Source organism: Aptenodytes patagonicus, chromosome 3 (assembly GCF_965638725.1).
Source record: "Aptenodytes patagonicus chromosome 3, bAptPat1.pri.cur, whole genome shotgun sequence".
NCBI classification, from domain to species: domain Eukaryota; kingdom Metazoa; phylum Chordata; class Aves; order Sphenisciformes; family Spheniscidae; genus Aptenodytes; species Aptenodytes patagonicus.
The window spans coordinates 21,269,398-21,287,360 of NC_134951.1; the positions used below are offsets into that span (position 1 = coordinate 21,269,398).

Here is a 17,963-nt window from a genome sequence, read left to right on the forward strand (position 1 = left end):
TGATGCCTTACGAGCCCAGTCTGTGCCTCTTTCAGTAGACTACCTTTCCCAAAATACATCCTAATGCTCCTCTCATCAAGGGAAATGAAAATAGCGAGACCCTGACCACACAGCCTTATGGGAAATGTGGTTCAGCTGTGAAGTCCAGCCAGCAGTGAAATGCAATGCAAAGCACAAACTACACTCCCCAGGAGACACCATGAGAATATTTTTGGCTAAAATCTCCTGGTTTTCAGCCAAAATATTTTGACAAAAGAACTAAACTACCCCAGAAAACTGACACTTTTCTTGAAAAAGCTACTTTGCCAAAAGCCTTCTTGCTTCAAAAGGATTCTGGCTCAAGAGTTTTTGGACAGCCAAAAAGATGACTAAATAACAGCTTTAGAAACAGTGTAAAATCACTCAGAAATAATCAGAAAAAATAGCCTTCAACATAAGGTACGATTTATAAATTACACAGTAGATTGCTGCTGCTTCCACAGTACAATTCTCTGCTGACTCTAGGACTACGCCATGTTTAAAATGCAATTTTGACTACGAATTTAAGTTACATATTCTCTTTCATGTATTAATTTAAACAGTAATTTCATTTTAACAGATACATCTAGGAATCTTCTGAAAGACAGTCCAAACATTTTTAAAAGGAATACTCAACTTGAAGTCTTATTTCTTGTCTACAACATCTGCATACCTTATTTATGCTGCATCAGTAACATAATAAAATTTTAGGGATATGTCTAAGGAGTTGTCACAGATTAAAAGATCCTAATATCATTGTTATACGAGACCTTTAAATCAGTGTTTGTTTTATTTACTCTGATCGCTATAACGCCTTAAACATTCATGATCATGTAAACGGTCATATAGCTATGAAATACAAGAGATCTCAGCTACAGAGAGGGAAATGTAGGACAATAGTTTTTACATTTGCTACATTTTTAAAATCTTTCAATACCCAAGGATCAAAGTTGTATTTCCAGTCCAGAGGCTCTTTCCGTTTCATTGTATGGCAAGTGAAGTTGGATATTTCAGTTCTCCACAGTGATTTGATTTTGCTAGAAAACAATCCCCCTCCTAAATTTCACTGCCTATATTGAGCACATATGTATGTATGCACAGAGGTCAGAATGGAAAGTTGCAAGTCCCTTTATGAATCCTGTTCTTCATACCTCATGACTAAAAAGCAGGCATGTGGCCTTCTGGTTACTGAAGTGCAGCTTACTTTCATATTCCAGCTCATTTAGACCAAGATTTTATAACTTTACACATCCTTAAATTTCATGAAGGATTCCTGTATACTACTACTTCCAACTTGCTTTGGTTTTCACTGAGTTTGCTCTTAATTATTCAGTGGTGTAATTCCAGCCCTTACTGGATCTTCTGTCATCTGCTTCACTTCTGCAATGTCAAGTCTTCATTCCCTGCTTTGCAGCTATATTAAAAGCTCACTTTTTAAAGTAGAAAACAGCCAGCCACTTAGGAATAAAAGTAGAAGGGATGGAGAAAAGCACTTAGCATTTCCAAAATTGAACTGGTATTACAATGGGAATTACAACCCATTAATGAACTGCAGTAAGTTTCCATTGTAGGAAAAGTTAAAATTCATATACTGTTTTGTCCTTCCCTGCTCAAAGGAAGGCGAGCTCTTCCAATGGCATTTGTACATTCTAAACACAACCCCCCCACACTAAACAGGAATTCAGTGATCTGACCCACAGGGGTGCTTCTCAACAGAAAGGCCCAACGTTATCTGATAGAATCGAGCAAGCTCTTATTTCCCTTACCTTCCCCTACTATGTGGGGATTGTCAATCATATTCTGCCACTTACAAGGCAGCCCCCTAACAAACACCCAGGCTTTTTCCTCTACGTGCTTCTAAAGAGTGAAAGTTTAAAAGTCTCTTACCTTACGGTTGCTGAGAAAATGGAAACTGCTTAACGCTCTGTGCCTGCAGGGACACTGCACAGATGAACCTCATTGCTGCTGTTTACAGAAGTCTGACAGTTTTTAATTTGAAAAGAGGTTGTCTTTTGCTTTTCGACAGTTCAACAAATCAGACAAAACAGTTGCAAGTGTTATCTGTAAACAGCTTCCTGTTTGAAATAGATCAGCTGTCCTGCAGGACAATAATTAGGAAAGAAGTGTGGGAAAGCTGAAGAGGTCCATGATGTAAGCTTTTTATTTTGGGAATGTACTTTTTTGGGAATGCACTCTTACTCTCCCCTCCTCCTCTCTAGCAGAGAACCCCTTTTTAACCATTTACATCTATTCAGCTCTAAGCCACGCATGCACAGTGCCTCAGCACACCACTTTTCTTGCTTTCCTTCAGCGGATATAAAAACACACGAAATGCAGCACCGAATACAAGCATCTTATGTGGATAATTAACACACTCTCCCCTTACAGAAATTCTCTCCATTCTTGCAATTGGCTATAACATTCTTGACTTGTTGAGTAAAACATAGAACTATTTCAGAGCTGAGTCTCAACACTCCACAATAAAGTAAATGCTAAGTTATCCACATGGAAGGCTTCTTCATGAAATTTTGGGGTTTGTTTTTTTGTTTTGTTTTTTTTTTTTAACACCTTTTGATACCACTGTCTGTTGTCAATGGGAAGGAAAAAAAGGAGAGAGAAATCCTTCACTATAGCTTCCAAAAAGTTGTACAATTCCGGTTTTCATCTTAAACAGCTAGACTAGTTTGAGCCCTGGGTAAACCGCAGTACTCCACATACATTTGGGCAGGAAAAAAAATGGGGCCAGCTGATTGTGGGAAGTGGGATTTTGAGAACACCTCCCTCTCTTTGTTACAGTGGTTTATACTTCAACGGGTGTTACTGGCTTCACTCTCAACTTCCAGGGCAAATAGAGTACCGCTTATGACTATACCAATCAATACCTTCTAATGAATAGCTGGTATATTTGTAAGGCTGTAGCTCTGATAAGCTTCTTCAACAAAAAAGGCTCGCAAACCATCTGCCCCCTCCCTGTGCTCGTGCCACTGTTCCCCCCCTCCCAGTTTCTCCAGGTGGGGTTTGAAGGGTTGTGCTGTAAGCAAGCACCCTGCAGGACGGGAGCCTGGGTAATTCCCAGTATGTGACCTCTTACAGGTGGTAGCTAGGGCAGTAGCAGGAGGTTCCCTTTCCATCTTCCACAGTCCCAAGACCAGAAAAGTATCAGAATGCCAAAAAGGTTTTAGACTGAGGGACTAGAGAAAGATGTAATAGGATCACGTGTCTGTGTTTACTTCTCTACCAACCTTCTGATCCGCTCTTGTGGGAGGTGTAGGTCCATTCCATCGAGGATTTCATGCTGCAGTGGGGGGTGCAATACAAGCTGATGACACACAGTACTGATGCACTCTTTTCCTGCTCTGCTCACATGTTGTATCCTCTCTCCCAGCAAACCTCTCCCGTGCCCTGGGGTGTGCAACCTCCTTCCCCACCACAGCTCCTGCTTCGCCAGCCCACAGCACCTCACTCACTGAGCAGCTTTGCTGGAGAAGATGACAAAAACATGTACTGCAGATACCACAGCACTGCGGAAGTACTGGTGCCTCATACTCAGCACTCACTGTGGGCTACCTTCATAAAAGGCAGACCTCTCCTAAACCACCTTGTTTCCACGTTGGGCTGAAACCTAGCTACCTAGGAAATGGCCTCAAGTTGTGCCAGGGGAGGTTTGGATTGGACATGAGGAAAAATGTCTTTACTGAAAGAGTGGTTAAACATTGGAAGAGGCTGCCCAGGGAAGTGGTTGAGTCACCATCCCTGGAAGTATTTAGAAGACGTGTAGATGGGGCGCTTGGGACATGGTTTAGTGGGCATGGTGGTGTTGGGTTGACGGTTGGACTCGATCTTAGAGGTGTCTTCCAACCTTAATGATTCTATGATTCTATACCCTCCTCCACCGCTATCAACTTTGGTATTTTAACACACACCAAATGGTCATGAAAAGAACTGATGATCACTTCCAGATTACATCAGTAAAGAAAGGACAAAGTAGTAGAACATGGACATAACTGTGTAAGGACCACACAACTCAAATTTGAAAGTTCAGTTTTATGTGTACAAGCCCCGTTAGTTCAGTGGGAGCAGAAGACAATTTGCAGGATTGGGCCCTTGCAGCACTCTGTTGGCAGCAACTTGCCAAGAGAAATGTTTGAAGTAAAGAATGCAGCAAAGTGACTGCAGTCCAAGCCTTTGAAGATCATATTACGATGGCAAAGGCAACGTCCATTTACATACATATCTACTCTCCCTGTAAACACAGGCAAATAACTCTGAGGCCAGAAACAGAATGCAAGGGAGATACAGAGCTATTTCAGGGAAAGTTAGTAGAAAAGGTAGGATTAAGTACTGGGGAAGCAGAAGTGAAAAATAAACATAAATGACCAGAGTTCAAAAGGAAAGGGCAAACGCTAAGTGTTTTCTCTACGAAAGGGGAAAATAAGCAAGTACATGGTTCTCTTTCACCTGAGAGAAAAGGGCACAGTCCCCTTACAGAACGACATAAGCATCCTTCGCCCACCTAGAAAGCCGACTGGAAGCTGTGTAGCCACATTGGTGCACCATTTAAACTGGGCTGCTATGGGCAAACCGGGGTACTGGATGCAGTTTTTCATTATGTTAATATGCCTGCCCAAAAAACTGTAGCAGTTCAAGAGCTGATTCACAAGTTTTTTCAGCCACCCTTGCTGGATGGAGAGGGACAGCCTTCAGCAGCTAGGGTATACAGCAAGACACACCAGCTAGATCAGCGACTTCAGCTTGACGCACAACCCAGCATTCACCCAGACTTTAAGTTCAGGTTAAACACCACGTTAACACAACTATAGGTAGAAGAAGTGGATTGAAACACAGTTCAAAAACCAACCAAAAGCATGTAGACAAAAGCAAATTGGTTGTAAAAAGACAAGAACAAGATTTCTAACAGAAAACAGGAAAAATGTATAAATACATTTTAGGAGCCTTCAGGCAAATTCTTCTACTCTTTCCACAGTCAGTTGGCATTATCTCTGTGTCTGTAAGAGGATTAAACATAATACCTATTTAAAAACACAATGGCTATTTTAAAATGTTGTTGTTATGAAAAGATGACAAGGCCCTAATTCTCCCCTCTGTTTGGCAAAACATCCAATAGTATCAGCAACATTCCTGATCAGATTTTCCCAGGGGATGAAAATTGCCAATACCCAAACTCCTTAATAAATCAGTATCTGGGCTCAATTGCTGGAGCTCAGCTTATCGCAGGCTGTCACAAATGCTGTTCCGGTTCTTGGAAGTAAGGGCTGCCTCGCTAACCAGCCCTTAGTAAGCCTCCCAAGGCAAACTCCCCAAAGAGGCAAGGAGATGCAACAGATCCACGACTCCTCCATGGTACAGATCTGCACACCGTGTACACCCCCTCCTCTGCTCCCAAGACAACGTAATGACATGTCCGCTTCCTTTCAGCTTCACCTAACAGTAATTGTTTAGCCAAGAAAATAGGAAACAACTTTACTAAACATCAAGATACACCTGGGAAAAAACAGTCTGTATAGCTGCCCCTGTGAAGATACCCATCTGAACCTCATTTCCTTAGCGCAGCCCCAGAGGACAGAGAGCACCGCTGTACCTCTATGGGCAGGGAGACACCAGAAGCTATCCTTACCATCTCTTCTGTGCAATACACAAGATGTATGGTGGGAAAGGTCAGTGCAGAAACAGCAACGCAGGTTTAACTTTGTTTGCAGCTGTGTAAAATCTGGCCTTCAGCTTCATTAGCGGTGTTGCACTAAGCTTTTTTGCATAAAATTTCTAAGCAGCATTCACTGCAGCAGTAGCAAGGAAACTGCTTTTTCTGTTACTCCCCATCTCTAAAATTGGAATAGTCTCTTCAGTGCCTGGCTTTAATTCTATCTTCACTGCTCCAGGGGCAGATCAAAACTGAGCCAGGCATGTCAGCACAATATCCAATAATGAAAAACATTAGCTATTAATCATTTAGCAACACCTAACAGCAACTGCTTGTTGCTAAGCTTAAGAATGACCTTCCTGAAAAGAAGAAAGAGTAACAGTAACTGGAGGGTAGAGGAGGGGATACCTGAACTTGCAGACTGTAACAAATCCAACAAACTTCCTCCTCTTGATCACAAGACATAAATAAGATCCTTTACATGTAGCTCTCTGTAGGGAACAGAGCACTACTACAAAGAGATGCTCATGTCACTTCTTTCTCTTGCTCTCAGCAGAACACAGGTTTTTCACACGAGCACTCTTAAGGCAGGCAGTGAGGCACAGCAAAGCCACTTCGTTATGAAGGGGTCAACCGTTCACGCTGATCAATGCTGCCGTCAGGCCCATATGGAGGACAGGAAAATTCACGCTCCCCCAACCTAACAAGAAGACTTCTTTTATGAGACTTCACAACTTTCTGTAATCAGTATCTTTTTTTCTGTCATTCTGATACACCTCTAGAGACCTAGAAAGCACATCCCACAGAGGAAAACGTCTAGCTTTTTGGCATTGCTCTGGCTTTTAGATATGACAGAGAATCGAACTCGGGCCTCCCACTTCGAAAATTTAGGAAAAACAAAGGCATAGGAAATAGATTATTGCAGTCCACAATGCAGGAGTGATAGGATTTCCTTTTAACACTGCTTGGTGTGAGGATCACTACATTAAAACTTGCCAGATGCTCCCACTTACACTCAAGAGGGGCTAATCAGATGAAGTTATCATGCATCAAATTATCATATTCATACAAGATAGGTCAAGCACTTACCACTCAAAACTTCAAGCAAGTTCTGCCACACTAGAGTTGTGACACATCTACACACCTTTTCAAAGGGAAATCAACAGGGAGCAGCCTTCCTCACAGACAAAAACATTTGACAACATTTGTGAAAGGATTCATATGGAATAAACAATGAAACCTCCAGCATCAGGTGCAAGTCTCAAGAGCACCTAACAGATGTAAAGCCCTTGCTTCTCATTTTGGGCTACTACAAGAAAGAATCGGCCTTTTTATGCTCTTCAGTATGTGGCCGCCTCTTCACATGGACACTACCCACGTACTACTGCTGCACAGGGTCTTGGTACAGAATGCCCCATTGCTTTTTGCACAGACCAGCTGATAAACTCCTGAGGAATCATGCATTCAGAGTTCAAGTGCACCAGCACATCAAAGGTATAGGAAAAGTCTAGCATCATCTCATATGGAGTCTGTTTAGGTTAAGGTAACATTTGACACCAGTATTCCTGCAGCCTCATTAGCACTTGACCAGATGGCATCAACTGACTTTCCAGATTGCAGGCATTCACTTGATATCCTTGTCGAGGGACAGAGGGAGTTGTTTGACTGTATCACTAACACACAAGGGAGTCTGAATAAAGGTAAACCAAGACTAAAGTCTTTTGCAAAGACCAGCCTGGTATTTTTATGCCACAAAAATCCACCTTTACTTGCAGCTTAGTTGATGTAAGAACCATAAATGGCTTTGACAGCATTATCCTTTCACTCAAAAGAATTTGCTTATGGGGTCATCATGGGCCTTTGCATTTCATACAGTTCAAAGGGCTTGCAACAAGAGCCAAGAAAAATCTATAGCCAGCTGGCAATGCCTGAGAACATCTGCAGTCTTTACATTCAGCTTACTAGATTTCTCCTCCCCCGCTTACCCCCTCCCAGTGCTTCAAAACTAGAAACACTACTGACATTTTTATTACTATGAAGAGATCAAACCTGAGTTACATTTCACCATGAAACAGGAAATGCTGTCTACTGAAGCCTGCTGTCTGAGCATCACCTCTTCTTGCAGATGTTACACAGCCCCAGCAGACTCACCAGCCTCTAACTAAAGGCAATTAACAGCTGGTAAGTCTCCAAATATCCCCCAGACTGCTTCTTCAAACCCACACCAGCAAATATCTATTTGCACAGGCTACCATCTGCGATTGTTGTAGCGGGAAAGCTTAGTAACATGTCTGACCTGAGACTAGAATTATTTGGGGGGGGGGGGGTGGGGGGGGTGGGAGGGGATGTTTCCAACCTAAGAAATACCCATTTTAACAATGAAAACAAATTCTAAAGTTCTGGCACTCCTTCTGCTGTAAGATCTTTTGCAATTACTCTCCGCGCAAGCAGCCAGGATTTGGGGTTATTATATACCTACAACTCCCCTCATCTAATTCTAAGGGAAGTTGATGAATTCACTTCTGCTGAATCATTCAAGATGAACAATAAATAGTTGAGGAATAAGTAAGGAATAAAGTTATACTCCAGAGACAGAAGTTTGAAAAGGCGAGAGAAAAAGACCTTAAGGTAAGACAGCTTTGTCAAAGATACAGCCCTCTTTTTTGTGCAAACATTCAAGCCTTGTCAGTAAGTAGCAGGAAATTAACTACTAATTGCAACAGGGCACATGTCTTCCTTGTTCTCTTTGCATTGTCTGCACCACAAGTAACAGAATACGGCTATCTGTCCTGCCCTACTAAACAGAAGTTATGGCATGACTTAAAAACCTTCACTTTTTCAATGAAAAAGCAATGCAGAACTTGTTTTAAACCTTTTAGTTATTCATGACTGAGGAGAGGTATCAAATGGGAAGCAACCAAAACCAGAGTAAATGGGAAAAAGGAAGTAAAGGTACAAAGACCTTCAGTAAGTGGCACTTGTCCTCCATCTACTCTCAGGTAGGAAGATGCAAGTTATTAAGAGCTCCTGGTACACAGGCTGTTACCTACTTAGCTCTGCACCTAATAGGCTGTCTCCATAATTAGGTGACTTTTACTGTATTAAGCACTTACTCCCAAGTAACAGAATAGCCTGTTCAGTACAGTGAAGTACTAAATTCATATAAATTGCTCAGAACATTTATATGCTCAACTCCATGCTCGCCCCTGAGCTGGAAAAAATGTTACTTGCTGAATGTGTTTCTAAACATAGATAGGGAAGTCAAAAATGTAGTGTTTTCAGGACACTATCATGCAGCCTTCAGCTGCTGTGATACAGCTAGTCCTTCCCCACCTCTCCCTGTATAGCCAAGCGTGTACTGAACTATGTTAAAACACCATCTAAAAAAAAACCCCAAACATTCCAGCAGTCATTGCTTCACCCTGGCCTATCTATCCCTGCCTTCAGCTATTAGCCATGAGAAAGGTTACCTCAACACTGATATACAGACATACATACTGCTAATACATGGAGATACAAAAATCCATGATTTCTGAAAGCAAGATCAATACCTAAAAAAACTGTAGTTTGTGTCCAGCAAGTTAGTCAAGCACTCAGAAGTGAAAATGTCTCCCCATTTCATTCTGATGAAGGTGAGAAGCTGCAGGACCTGCTTTTAGGTAAGGACTGGTATGTCATTTTGCCACTTAAAGAGCAAGAAAATTACCTCAAATTCAAACTACACCTCCTCAAACCTATTTCCCAAAAATTGAAACCCCCTTTTCAGGCGTCATTGCTCTATGTTTCAGAGGTCACACCACCTGCTATATAGACTTCTTCCAGTGTCAGGAACATGTAGGTCTCCAGCTGGTATTCTTGCGTGCAAAACTCGGGAGTTCCACTGCTCTACAGTAACTCTCCACATTCTCCCCAAACGGTGAGTCTCAACGTACTTCAGTTTATTTTTCAATGCAAATTCTTTTTGCAGACTCTGGATTCTTTTGTCCAGAGTTGTGTTGTGACAGTGCCAAGAACAACCTAAGAGGGATACCTCTAAAACGTTGGTGACTTAATACTTTGATACACAAATGTCACTCATCCAGACAGTAGAGAAGTCCCATAAACCAATTCAACCCCATCTATCTTTATGGAATTCAAAATTTAAATGAAATTACTCTGTTATATGAACAGTTATTTATTCAGCCATTTTTTGCACTTTACAGCTGGAATTCTGGAAATTCAAACACCACATCCTTGCCTGTGAGCTTCTTGTAGACACCAGAAAATGTTTCCACCTGTGAAGACAAACAATCTTGTTTATACATGTGTGTAAGGAAGTAAAATCTGTCTTAGCATACTTTAGGTACTACACTATTTCCCACTGCATCTTCACTCTGAAGTGAACTCTGAGGCTGACTATTTTCTTCTAGATTGAGGTAGCTGAGCATTTACACAGAAGACGTTTTCTGGAGAATATTTCGATCCTCTTTGATTTGCAACCATAGGAGACCCAGAGAGCTGAGTGGTCCTAAACATGTCCCCACAGAAAAAAAACTAAGCAAAGTGATGGGGGACTTCAGGCAGTACCAAGCACATCTGTTTAAGGTCAAAACTAAGTGCTTCACTTCAAACAAACAAAAAAAAAACACCCAAAAAACCCAAGCAAACAAAAAAACCCCAACAAAACACTGTCTGTTCCCACGAGGGAACCAATATAGCTACTTTACAATCCAGGGGTTTTGGCAAGTTGAGCTAGAGCTTTAGTTCAAAACTGCCTTGCCTTATCTTCAGCATCTTACTCCAGATACAAACAGAAGCATCTCCATTGCCACAAGCCAAAAGGCAGCCTTTTGCTATATCACATAAGCAGCCTCTTAGCTATATCAGAATGCCACCCCTTCCTGCACGAGAGAGTAAAGTTTTTTCGGTTACCTTGTGTTCAACATTGTTCTGTTGTGCTTTGTCCAAATGGACTTTTATGAGCCTGCTGCCGTCCAGTTTTACACGGATTCTCTTGCCCACGATTTCACTTGGGAAGACCAGGTCTTCAAGAATGGCATCATGCACTGCAGTAAGTGTACGGCTGAAATGCCACATTTGTATCATTAGAACACGTCCTCTTGCCAAATTTTCCAGTTTGCCAAGGCTTAAACCTTCCGCAGCACGCTTTAGCTGAAAATTCAGTGGCGTTTTGTTTTGATGCTGCAGTGTGACAACACCACACTTTTTCACAGATCATGCAAAAATAAAAGCTAAGTGCTACACTGAGTGCAGAAACTTAATGACTGCATGAGGGGAAAAAGTCAGTAGCCAGGTTTCTGACCTTTTAGATTACATGTTGCTTTGCAGCAACAGCCCTGAAACGTTCTTTTATTTCTACATATTTAAGGAAGATTTTATTTAAATCAGAACCAAGTTGTCCCATCTGCAATTTTGCAAGAGACACTCACTGGAAGAGTTTAAGTGTGCAAGTATCTTCAACTACACAGAGTGTTCATAGGAGACCCAGTTTTGAAAACACTGGTTTCTTCATCTGTCTAAACCCAAGCAGCTTAAAACACCAATGTATTACAGGAAAAGTCTAGCTGGTAAGTTTAGTCCATGCTTAGAAGACCGTTTAATGTTTACATTTGTGTTCCTGAACTGTCCAGAAGTGAGCCAAAATGACAAAAACTAATCCAGGTTATTTTGTGTGTAAGTCTAGATGACTAGTAAGGTTTCCAGCTTCCCCATCTGCAGTTTCAAGGCAGTATCACTACTAACTAAGATCTGTGTCTACAGCAGCATTTCAAACTTGCAAAGATTGGGATAGCTAAGGGAGACAAACATCAATCGCACTTCTCTGCTTTGCAATATACGTATCACAGTTTTACACTACTACCCTGATATAGTCTCAGGCTGAGAAGGGACAGTCCTGCACGCTCTCCTTTTCCCTCCTGCTGAATGTGGCAGCATGCTAATCACATACACAGATACCAACTTCTTTAGCCACTGTGCAATACTAGTTTTAATATAACACAGACAAGAGTCCTCCAAAGGCAGGACTGCAGTTAGATGAGTACTATGAAACTGCACTTTTAAAATCCATGCCTGAAGATTTCAAAATATAGTAATAGATATGACACAGGTATAATACTGGGGCTGGGAGAAGTTACAGGAACATGCCACATGTCATAAAGAGGACAAATTTTTAAGACATGGACTACATAATGATATAGTAAGATAGAGAACAGTATAGAAGAGGCACTGACATCCACATAGACATATTAGTGAAGAGACTAGATGAGAGCAGGAAGGCTATTTAACACAAATGACTATACTACTGCTGTTAAATTCATACCCAGCAGGACTACTCATACCTACACCCCTCCTCAGCCACTCTCTCCCTCATTGCATCCCTTCAGTGTGCCAGCCCTGCCTTCTGTACAGTCTAACATGTGATGTGGCTCTTCCTACAGCTTAAAAAAAAATTCTTGTCAGCACACGATGGTAACAGAGACAGCAAGTTGGGATTTCTTAAGCCAGTACTGCTGGCTAAAAATTGGCTACAGCTCTAGCTGGAAATACAGATAGAGTTCTAAGAAATGCAACACAGTGCCCAAAGATGAGCTTTTTACTGCGCCCTTTAGCAGTCAAATGGAAGATGCTATTTCAAGCAATAAGAGAAAGGACAAGACCACCTAATCACTTGAATGACTTCTCAAAAACTGAACTAAACATTACTTGACTAAACTACCAAGTTACAAAAGAAGGCTGTCATATTGAATCAATATTATTTACTTACCTCCTCGGACGCTTTTGCTTGTTTTTTGTGCGGCTTTTTCTTGTTGGCTTGGGCAGAATCCTTCTCTGTTAAGGAAAGCAGGGGGGCGGGGGGAAGGCATTTCTCAGTATCTAGTGTTTACAATCAACTTAAAAAACCACACATATGCACTTTTTTTTTTTTAACTAGAAACAAATGCATGAAACACTGAAAAGGGAGACTTAAGTGTGCCCAAAGCTACACCAGCATTAGAACCTGGTATTACTTGCAGAAGCTGAAGTACTGGTATTGCTTTATTTCTTATCTACTGATGCTGCGTTCAGGGCACGGAAATAAAGGATTTGTATTTCACCCCCCTCCCCCATGCATACAACCAGGGTAGCTTACTATGTCATATTAGCAATCCGAACACACTTCTTTGGGAACAGAAATCTTAAAGAATTTTACAATTTCTTAGATTGAGCTTACTACTCTGCTTCACACCAGAGGCTCTCAGTCTCACAGCTAGGTGACATCTGAGATCAAAACACTAGTTTGAATAATGAGATGTATTACACAGTCCAGATCAGACCCTGGCTTAAATGTAATCTGTTCCAAAAGCAGCATCAACAGGCATTTATACAAGCTTAGATCACTAAAACTTATTTTCTACTTCCCTATCCGCAAGCGTAGATGTTTTAAAACATGGAGTTTTAGATGCAGTTGTAGCCACATGCAGTATTTTCTACCAACACATCACAGCTTCTCCATGACTGTATTCATGATGGGGTTACTGTAATCCAAACTGGATATTCAAAAGCAACATTTCACCTACAGCAGAAGAACTGCACACATTCCCTTCTAAAATGTGGATTACTAAACTGGCAGGGAATTCTCAAGCCCTTAGTTTAAGTGAGCCAGAGACACTTCATTAAAAAGTCTTCTTGGCCACGTAAAGATCCAGGGTAAGGTGCCCTGGCTCTTAAAATTATGTTACAAAGATTTTTTCCTAAGAGCTTCAGTCTAACAACTAACTGTCCACTGCAGACAGATCTCCAGAGTTTGTCCACGCCTTAGTACTGCCCAGAGAGCCCTCTATCACCTTTTCATGATTTAGCTCCTTCCATAAATTCAGAACTTCAGTCAGGTTTTTTCTCCTCTCCTATTGACTTGAATCTTAAGTGCTTAGATTATGTCAGTGTAGTAAAGCTCCTATTAATATTTGCACCCTTTAACTTTCAAGCTTTGCTTCTCAAACTTCTGAAGGAGAAAGACACCAGAACAAGAAAGTTATATCCTCCAAAAAGCTTCACATCTCACCAAGTTTACATAGCCTTGGCTGCTAGGTGAAATCATTTTAGCTTACATCCACAGACGGACAGTCATTACATTTGCTGCTGGTACAAAAATACACATTCTATCATTGTTACCTTGAAAGGACAAGACAAGACGGGTAGTAGCACTGGACAGGTTATCCAGAGAGGCTGCGGAATCTCCATCCTTGGATGTTTTCAAAACTCAGCTAGACAAAACCATGGCTGACCTGAGCTAATGTTGGCAATAGTCCCACTTCATGCGCAAGACTGGACTAGACGACCTCCAAGGATCCCTTCAAATCAACATTTTTATGATTTTAAGTGTTTTACCTGAGCAATGAACACCACATGCTTTCCACTGAATTTCTTCTCCAGCTCACGAACTAGCCGCACCTGAATCTTCTGGAAAGATTTCAGCTGAGGAACTGGTACGAAGATAATTATGGCTTTTCTGCCACCACCCACTTCAATTTCCTGAAACAGAAGTAGAAAGTAAGCATTATCTAGGGGTTGAGAAGCAATGTTTGGTTTGATTGTGAATCCTCTGAACACAGATATTTGTTAGTCTTGCTTACAATTTGGAGGTGGGGGGGAGGGGAAGAGCAGAGAGCAATACCTGTTTTAATCCATTTAAGAGCAAGCATTAAACAGAAAAACCTCTGTCAAAGCACTTGTTCTGCTGTAAAGGAGTGATTAGGCAATCAATCCCACCACTCCTTTCAGAGTCACATCCTCTGAATAGCAAAGCTCATTCTTTCTGCAGGATAGGACTCAGATGCTAAAATCCTAACTATACTGCCTGCTTATCATCACATCTGCAGTGGTACTTACATGCTGATACAAAGTTTCAAGAATTTCTAATGCAGACTCTAGACAAAGTTTACAGTAATAAATCTCTTATTTTTGAGCTACTACTTCATGGAAGTCACCTTCTGTCCACCACTTGCCAAGGCCTGCATCACTACTCAAACAAAACATTCCCTTCCCCTCCAAATGCCAGCAGGTTTACATCACACCACCATGAATTACTTTTGCCCTGCTTTGTTTCTCCAACAGTTGATCAAAACCAAAGAAGTGTGTATAGGCTTTCAAGGCTCTTCTCCCATGAACCTAACTGCAGGCACATTCTCATTCTCCAACAGAACAGAAAACTGAATTGTTTTTCACCAGCTACATTTCCACATGAGCTAACTCAGATGCCCACAGGAGACTTCTCACAAATAAAACTAAGTAGCTAAGTAAACAACAAAGACATTTGTAAAAATTCCTCATTGAGGACAGTACGCATTGCTGTACTGCAGCAGCAAAGCAGGTCTTCTGAAGGCCCCTGAACTCATATATCAAGCTGACTTCTGCATTCCAAGATTCTTTACCTTAACTCTAAGCAGTCATGCATCTGTGCCTGGGTGCATATTAGTGGGCCTGGGCAAGAAGCAAAAAGCTACCTACTTAAGTTTTTGGTTACAGCAACCAGCTCCAGAAGTTCCATCCAGTCTCCAAGGCTGACAACTCTAAAACTAATTTTCTTCCTCTTTTTCCACAAATTTTCTTCTTCCTTTTCTTCCTTAAGGTTTCATTTGCTAAAATTTACACACAGGCTAACCTACGTGATCAAGTCAGTCTATTACCTCGATCCACCTCCTATTTATTACTTGGTACATAAAAGAGGGTTTACAACAAACTGATTTTACAAGGAGTATTACAGTTTACATTCCTGACAAAGAATCTGCAGTGCCTACATTGCCAGCCAATATTCACATACATACAAAGTCAGTTTCAGATCTCAAGCCCAGTTTGCAGAGACAGAAAGTAAAACTACCATTTTTAAACGTTTGTTTAAAACACCAAAATGCCATTTGAGTTTTTACAATGACTTTTCAGATCAGTTCCTAAAAAAATAACTATTACAAAATCCTATGTGTTAGCAGCAAATACCAGAAGATAAACCACAACAGCATCTAGGAAAACAATCACAGGCCATAAGAAACAGCTGAAGACGCCATTCAACTAGAACGTTAACATTCGCAAAAATTAAACACACACAGAGCAAGTCACCAAGCAATTCTCTGTGGAGAAGGTCTAGCCTACCTTAGCTGCTGTGATATTCAACTCCCGCAGCTGAGCCTTTAAGTCAGAGTTCATTTCCAACTCCAGCAGAGCCTAGGAAAGTGAAGTTACAGAATAATCCATTACATACAGTTCAATTCATAAGAACCCTCGAGATCAAAGTCTGTCCACAGTGCCAGAGAGCAGCTATATACTTACTACCACAGTCGATATCAAAGATTTAACTTCCTGCAAGTCACACTGACAGATGCAACAAATTCAACTGGCGGGAACACAGGCTGACTGCCCCAGTTCCTAAGTAAAACTAGGAAAAAGTATGTATCTAGATAGCATCACCCTCGAAGTTTAAGCTCTAGACAGCCGTCACAACACTGTCTCCATAACTTGCAGTCAGTTACCAGAGAGCAGAAGCTAAAAGACACGTACCTGGGATATACCAGACTCGAACTCATCTGGCTTCTCGCCATTAGGCTTCACAATCTTTGCACTAGAGCTGAACATGGCCTTTCTGCAACGCAAAAGAACATCTCAGTTGTCACCAGGAACACGTCTTCTGCTAAAAACACAGCAAGACTCTGCGATCCGGGTACTCGGCCACATGCTTCAAAGCGAAGCCAGAGAGAGCCCCACGGGCCACGCGAGCCCCGGCACGCCGCTCCAGGGGACGCCGACCACAACAAGGGAAAACCGTCCTGGGGAACGAGGGCCTGCCCACCCCGCGTCCCGCCTGTGCGCTAAGGCGCCGGCAGCTGCGAGGCCCCAGGAGAACCGGGGAGGCTGCCCGGCCGCTCACGCAGCCCCACGTGCCGCCGGGCGGGCAGTCCTTCCCGGCTCGCGGGGCTCCGCGCCCAGCCCCCTCCTCCCGCCCGGCGGCCCGCCGCCCCGCCGCAGCGGCCTCCCTCGGGGCGCCGCCGGGGGAGGGTGGAAGAAATCCCCGCCGGCTGCCCTCCCCCAGCACCGGGCGCCCCGGCGACCATCGGGCCTCGGGCAGGCGGTAATCGGAGGCATCCCCACCCCGGGGCTGCCGCAGGGAGCGCCGCTCGGCGCCCGGCTCCGTATTGCGGCGGCGGCGGAGGAAAAGGCGGCGCCGCCACCGAGGCCCGCGCAGGGCCCGGGCACCCACCTCTCTCAGCGCCGGCCTAGGAAGAGGGAGAGCTCTCGCGAGCGCGGCTCAGATCGCGGCCCGGGAAGGCGCTCGCCCCGCCCACGCAGGGGTGAAGCCAGACCAGGAAGAAGGGCAGGACGGATACCCGCGTCCGCCGCGAGCCGGCGGCGGCTTCCGCCAGAGCGAAGCCCGGGCGGACGCTCAGAGTCCTGGCGCGGCGCCCGCGGATGAAGTCATCTCCAGCTGCTGGGCACCGCCCCGCGGGGAGGGGGCAGAAGCCGCGGTGTAGCACATGCGCGTTGCCGGTGGCAGCGCGGCGGGCGGGAGCTGCCCTCAGCCGCTGCCTGCGGGACGTGGGCTCCCTTCCCGCCTCTCTCCCTCGCCCAAAGGTGCTCTCCCGGCGACGGTGAGGGAAGAAGGAGAAAGAAAAGCCCGCTCCGCTCTGTCGCTCGCCAAGCGGGAGGACAAGCCAAGCCTTCGCCGCCACTTGCTTCTCCGTGGGCCCGGGCGGCGTGAGGCAGCCCCCGCCGCCCCGCTCGCCTCATGGGCTCTCGGCCGCTCCCCTCACAGGCTGAAGTTCTCGGCCTCTGGTGTCGAAACGCTGCTTCTGTGCGGCACGGCTCGGTTTGCTCCTGCAATGGCAGGGCCCGTAGACGAAGCATGTGTCTGCCTCTCTCTCTTGCAGAGCTACCTCACCCACGTCCAGTGCCGTGCAAAATGGCAGCAGCCACCAGCTTTAAAAACAGTAGGATGGTGGATGGTCTTTTTCCTCCTCTCTCTATTTCACCTCTCTACATTAATTTGGTGGGCCGAGAGTACACCCGTGATGTTCAGCCCTTTCAAGGTAGAGGAGACCTGCTGGAGCAGCCTTGCCACACAGTCACCCCTGACCTGCAGCAAGGCATTGTGCCAGAAAGACAAGGCCAAAACCACACCGGGGAGCATGCTGACAATCAGAGAGGACGGGCAATCGCATGCCAGCTCAGATCCGTGCCTGGGCTCTGTTTTGTGTGCCTGTATAAACGTGACCTCTCAGCTGCTTCTGCTGAGACAATGTCTCAGTGATCAGAGTTAATA

General features: G+C 43.8%; 2 protein-coding genes across 3 annotated transcripts in view; both read right to left on the bottom strand.

Annotated features, from left to right (window-relative positions):
• The window catches only part of COLEC11 (collectin subfamily member 11), a 43,260-nt gene extending 40,860 nt beyond the window's left edge, over positions 1–2,400 (bottom strand). For both annotated transcript variants that reach the window (XM_076332828.1, XM_076332827.1), the window contains exon 1: positions 1,906–2,400. The gene's annotated coding sequence lies outside the window, so the exon portion shown is untranslated. The remainder of the gene's footprint in view (positions 1–1,905) is intronic.
• Positions 2,401–9,835: 7,435 nt separating this feature from the next.
• On the bottom strand, positions 9,836–16,973 carry RPS7 (ribosomal protein S7). The gene is made up of 7 exons (XM_076332829.1): positions 16,905–16,973; positions 16,208–16,289; positions 15,803–15,874; positions 14,045–14,188; positions 12,441–12,505; positions 10,589–10,739; positions 9,836–9,951 (listed from the first exon to the last, which is right to left on the bottom strand). The coding sequence occupies exons 2-7, from the start codon at positions 16,280–16,282 to the stop codon at positions 9,874–9,876; spliced, it is 585 nt and encodes a 194-aa protein (XP_076188944.1). The 5' UTR covers positions 16,283–16,289; positions 16,905–16,973; the 3' UTR covers positions 9,836–9,873.
• Between the last annotated feature and the right edge of the window lie 990 nt (positions 16,974–17,963).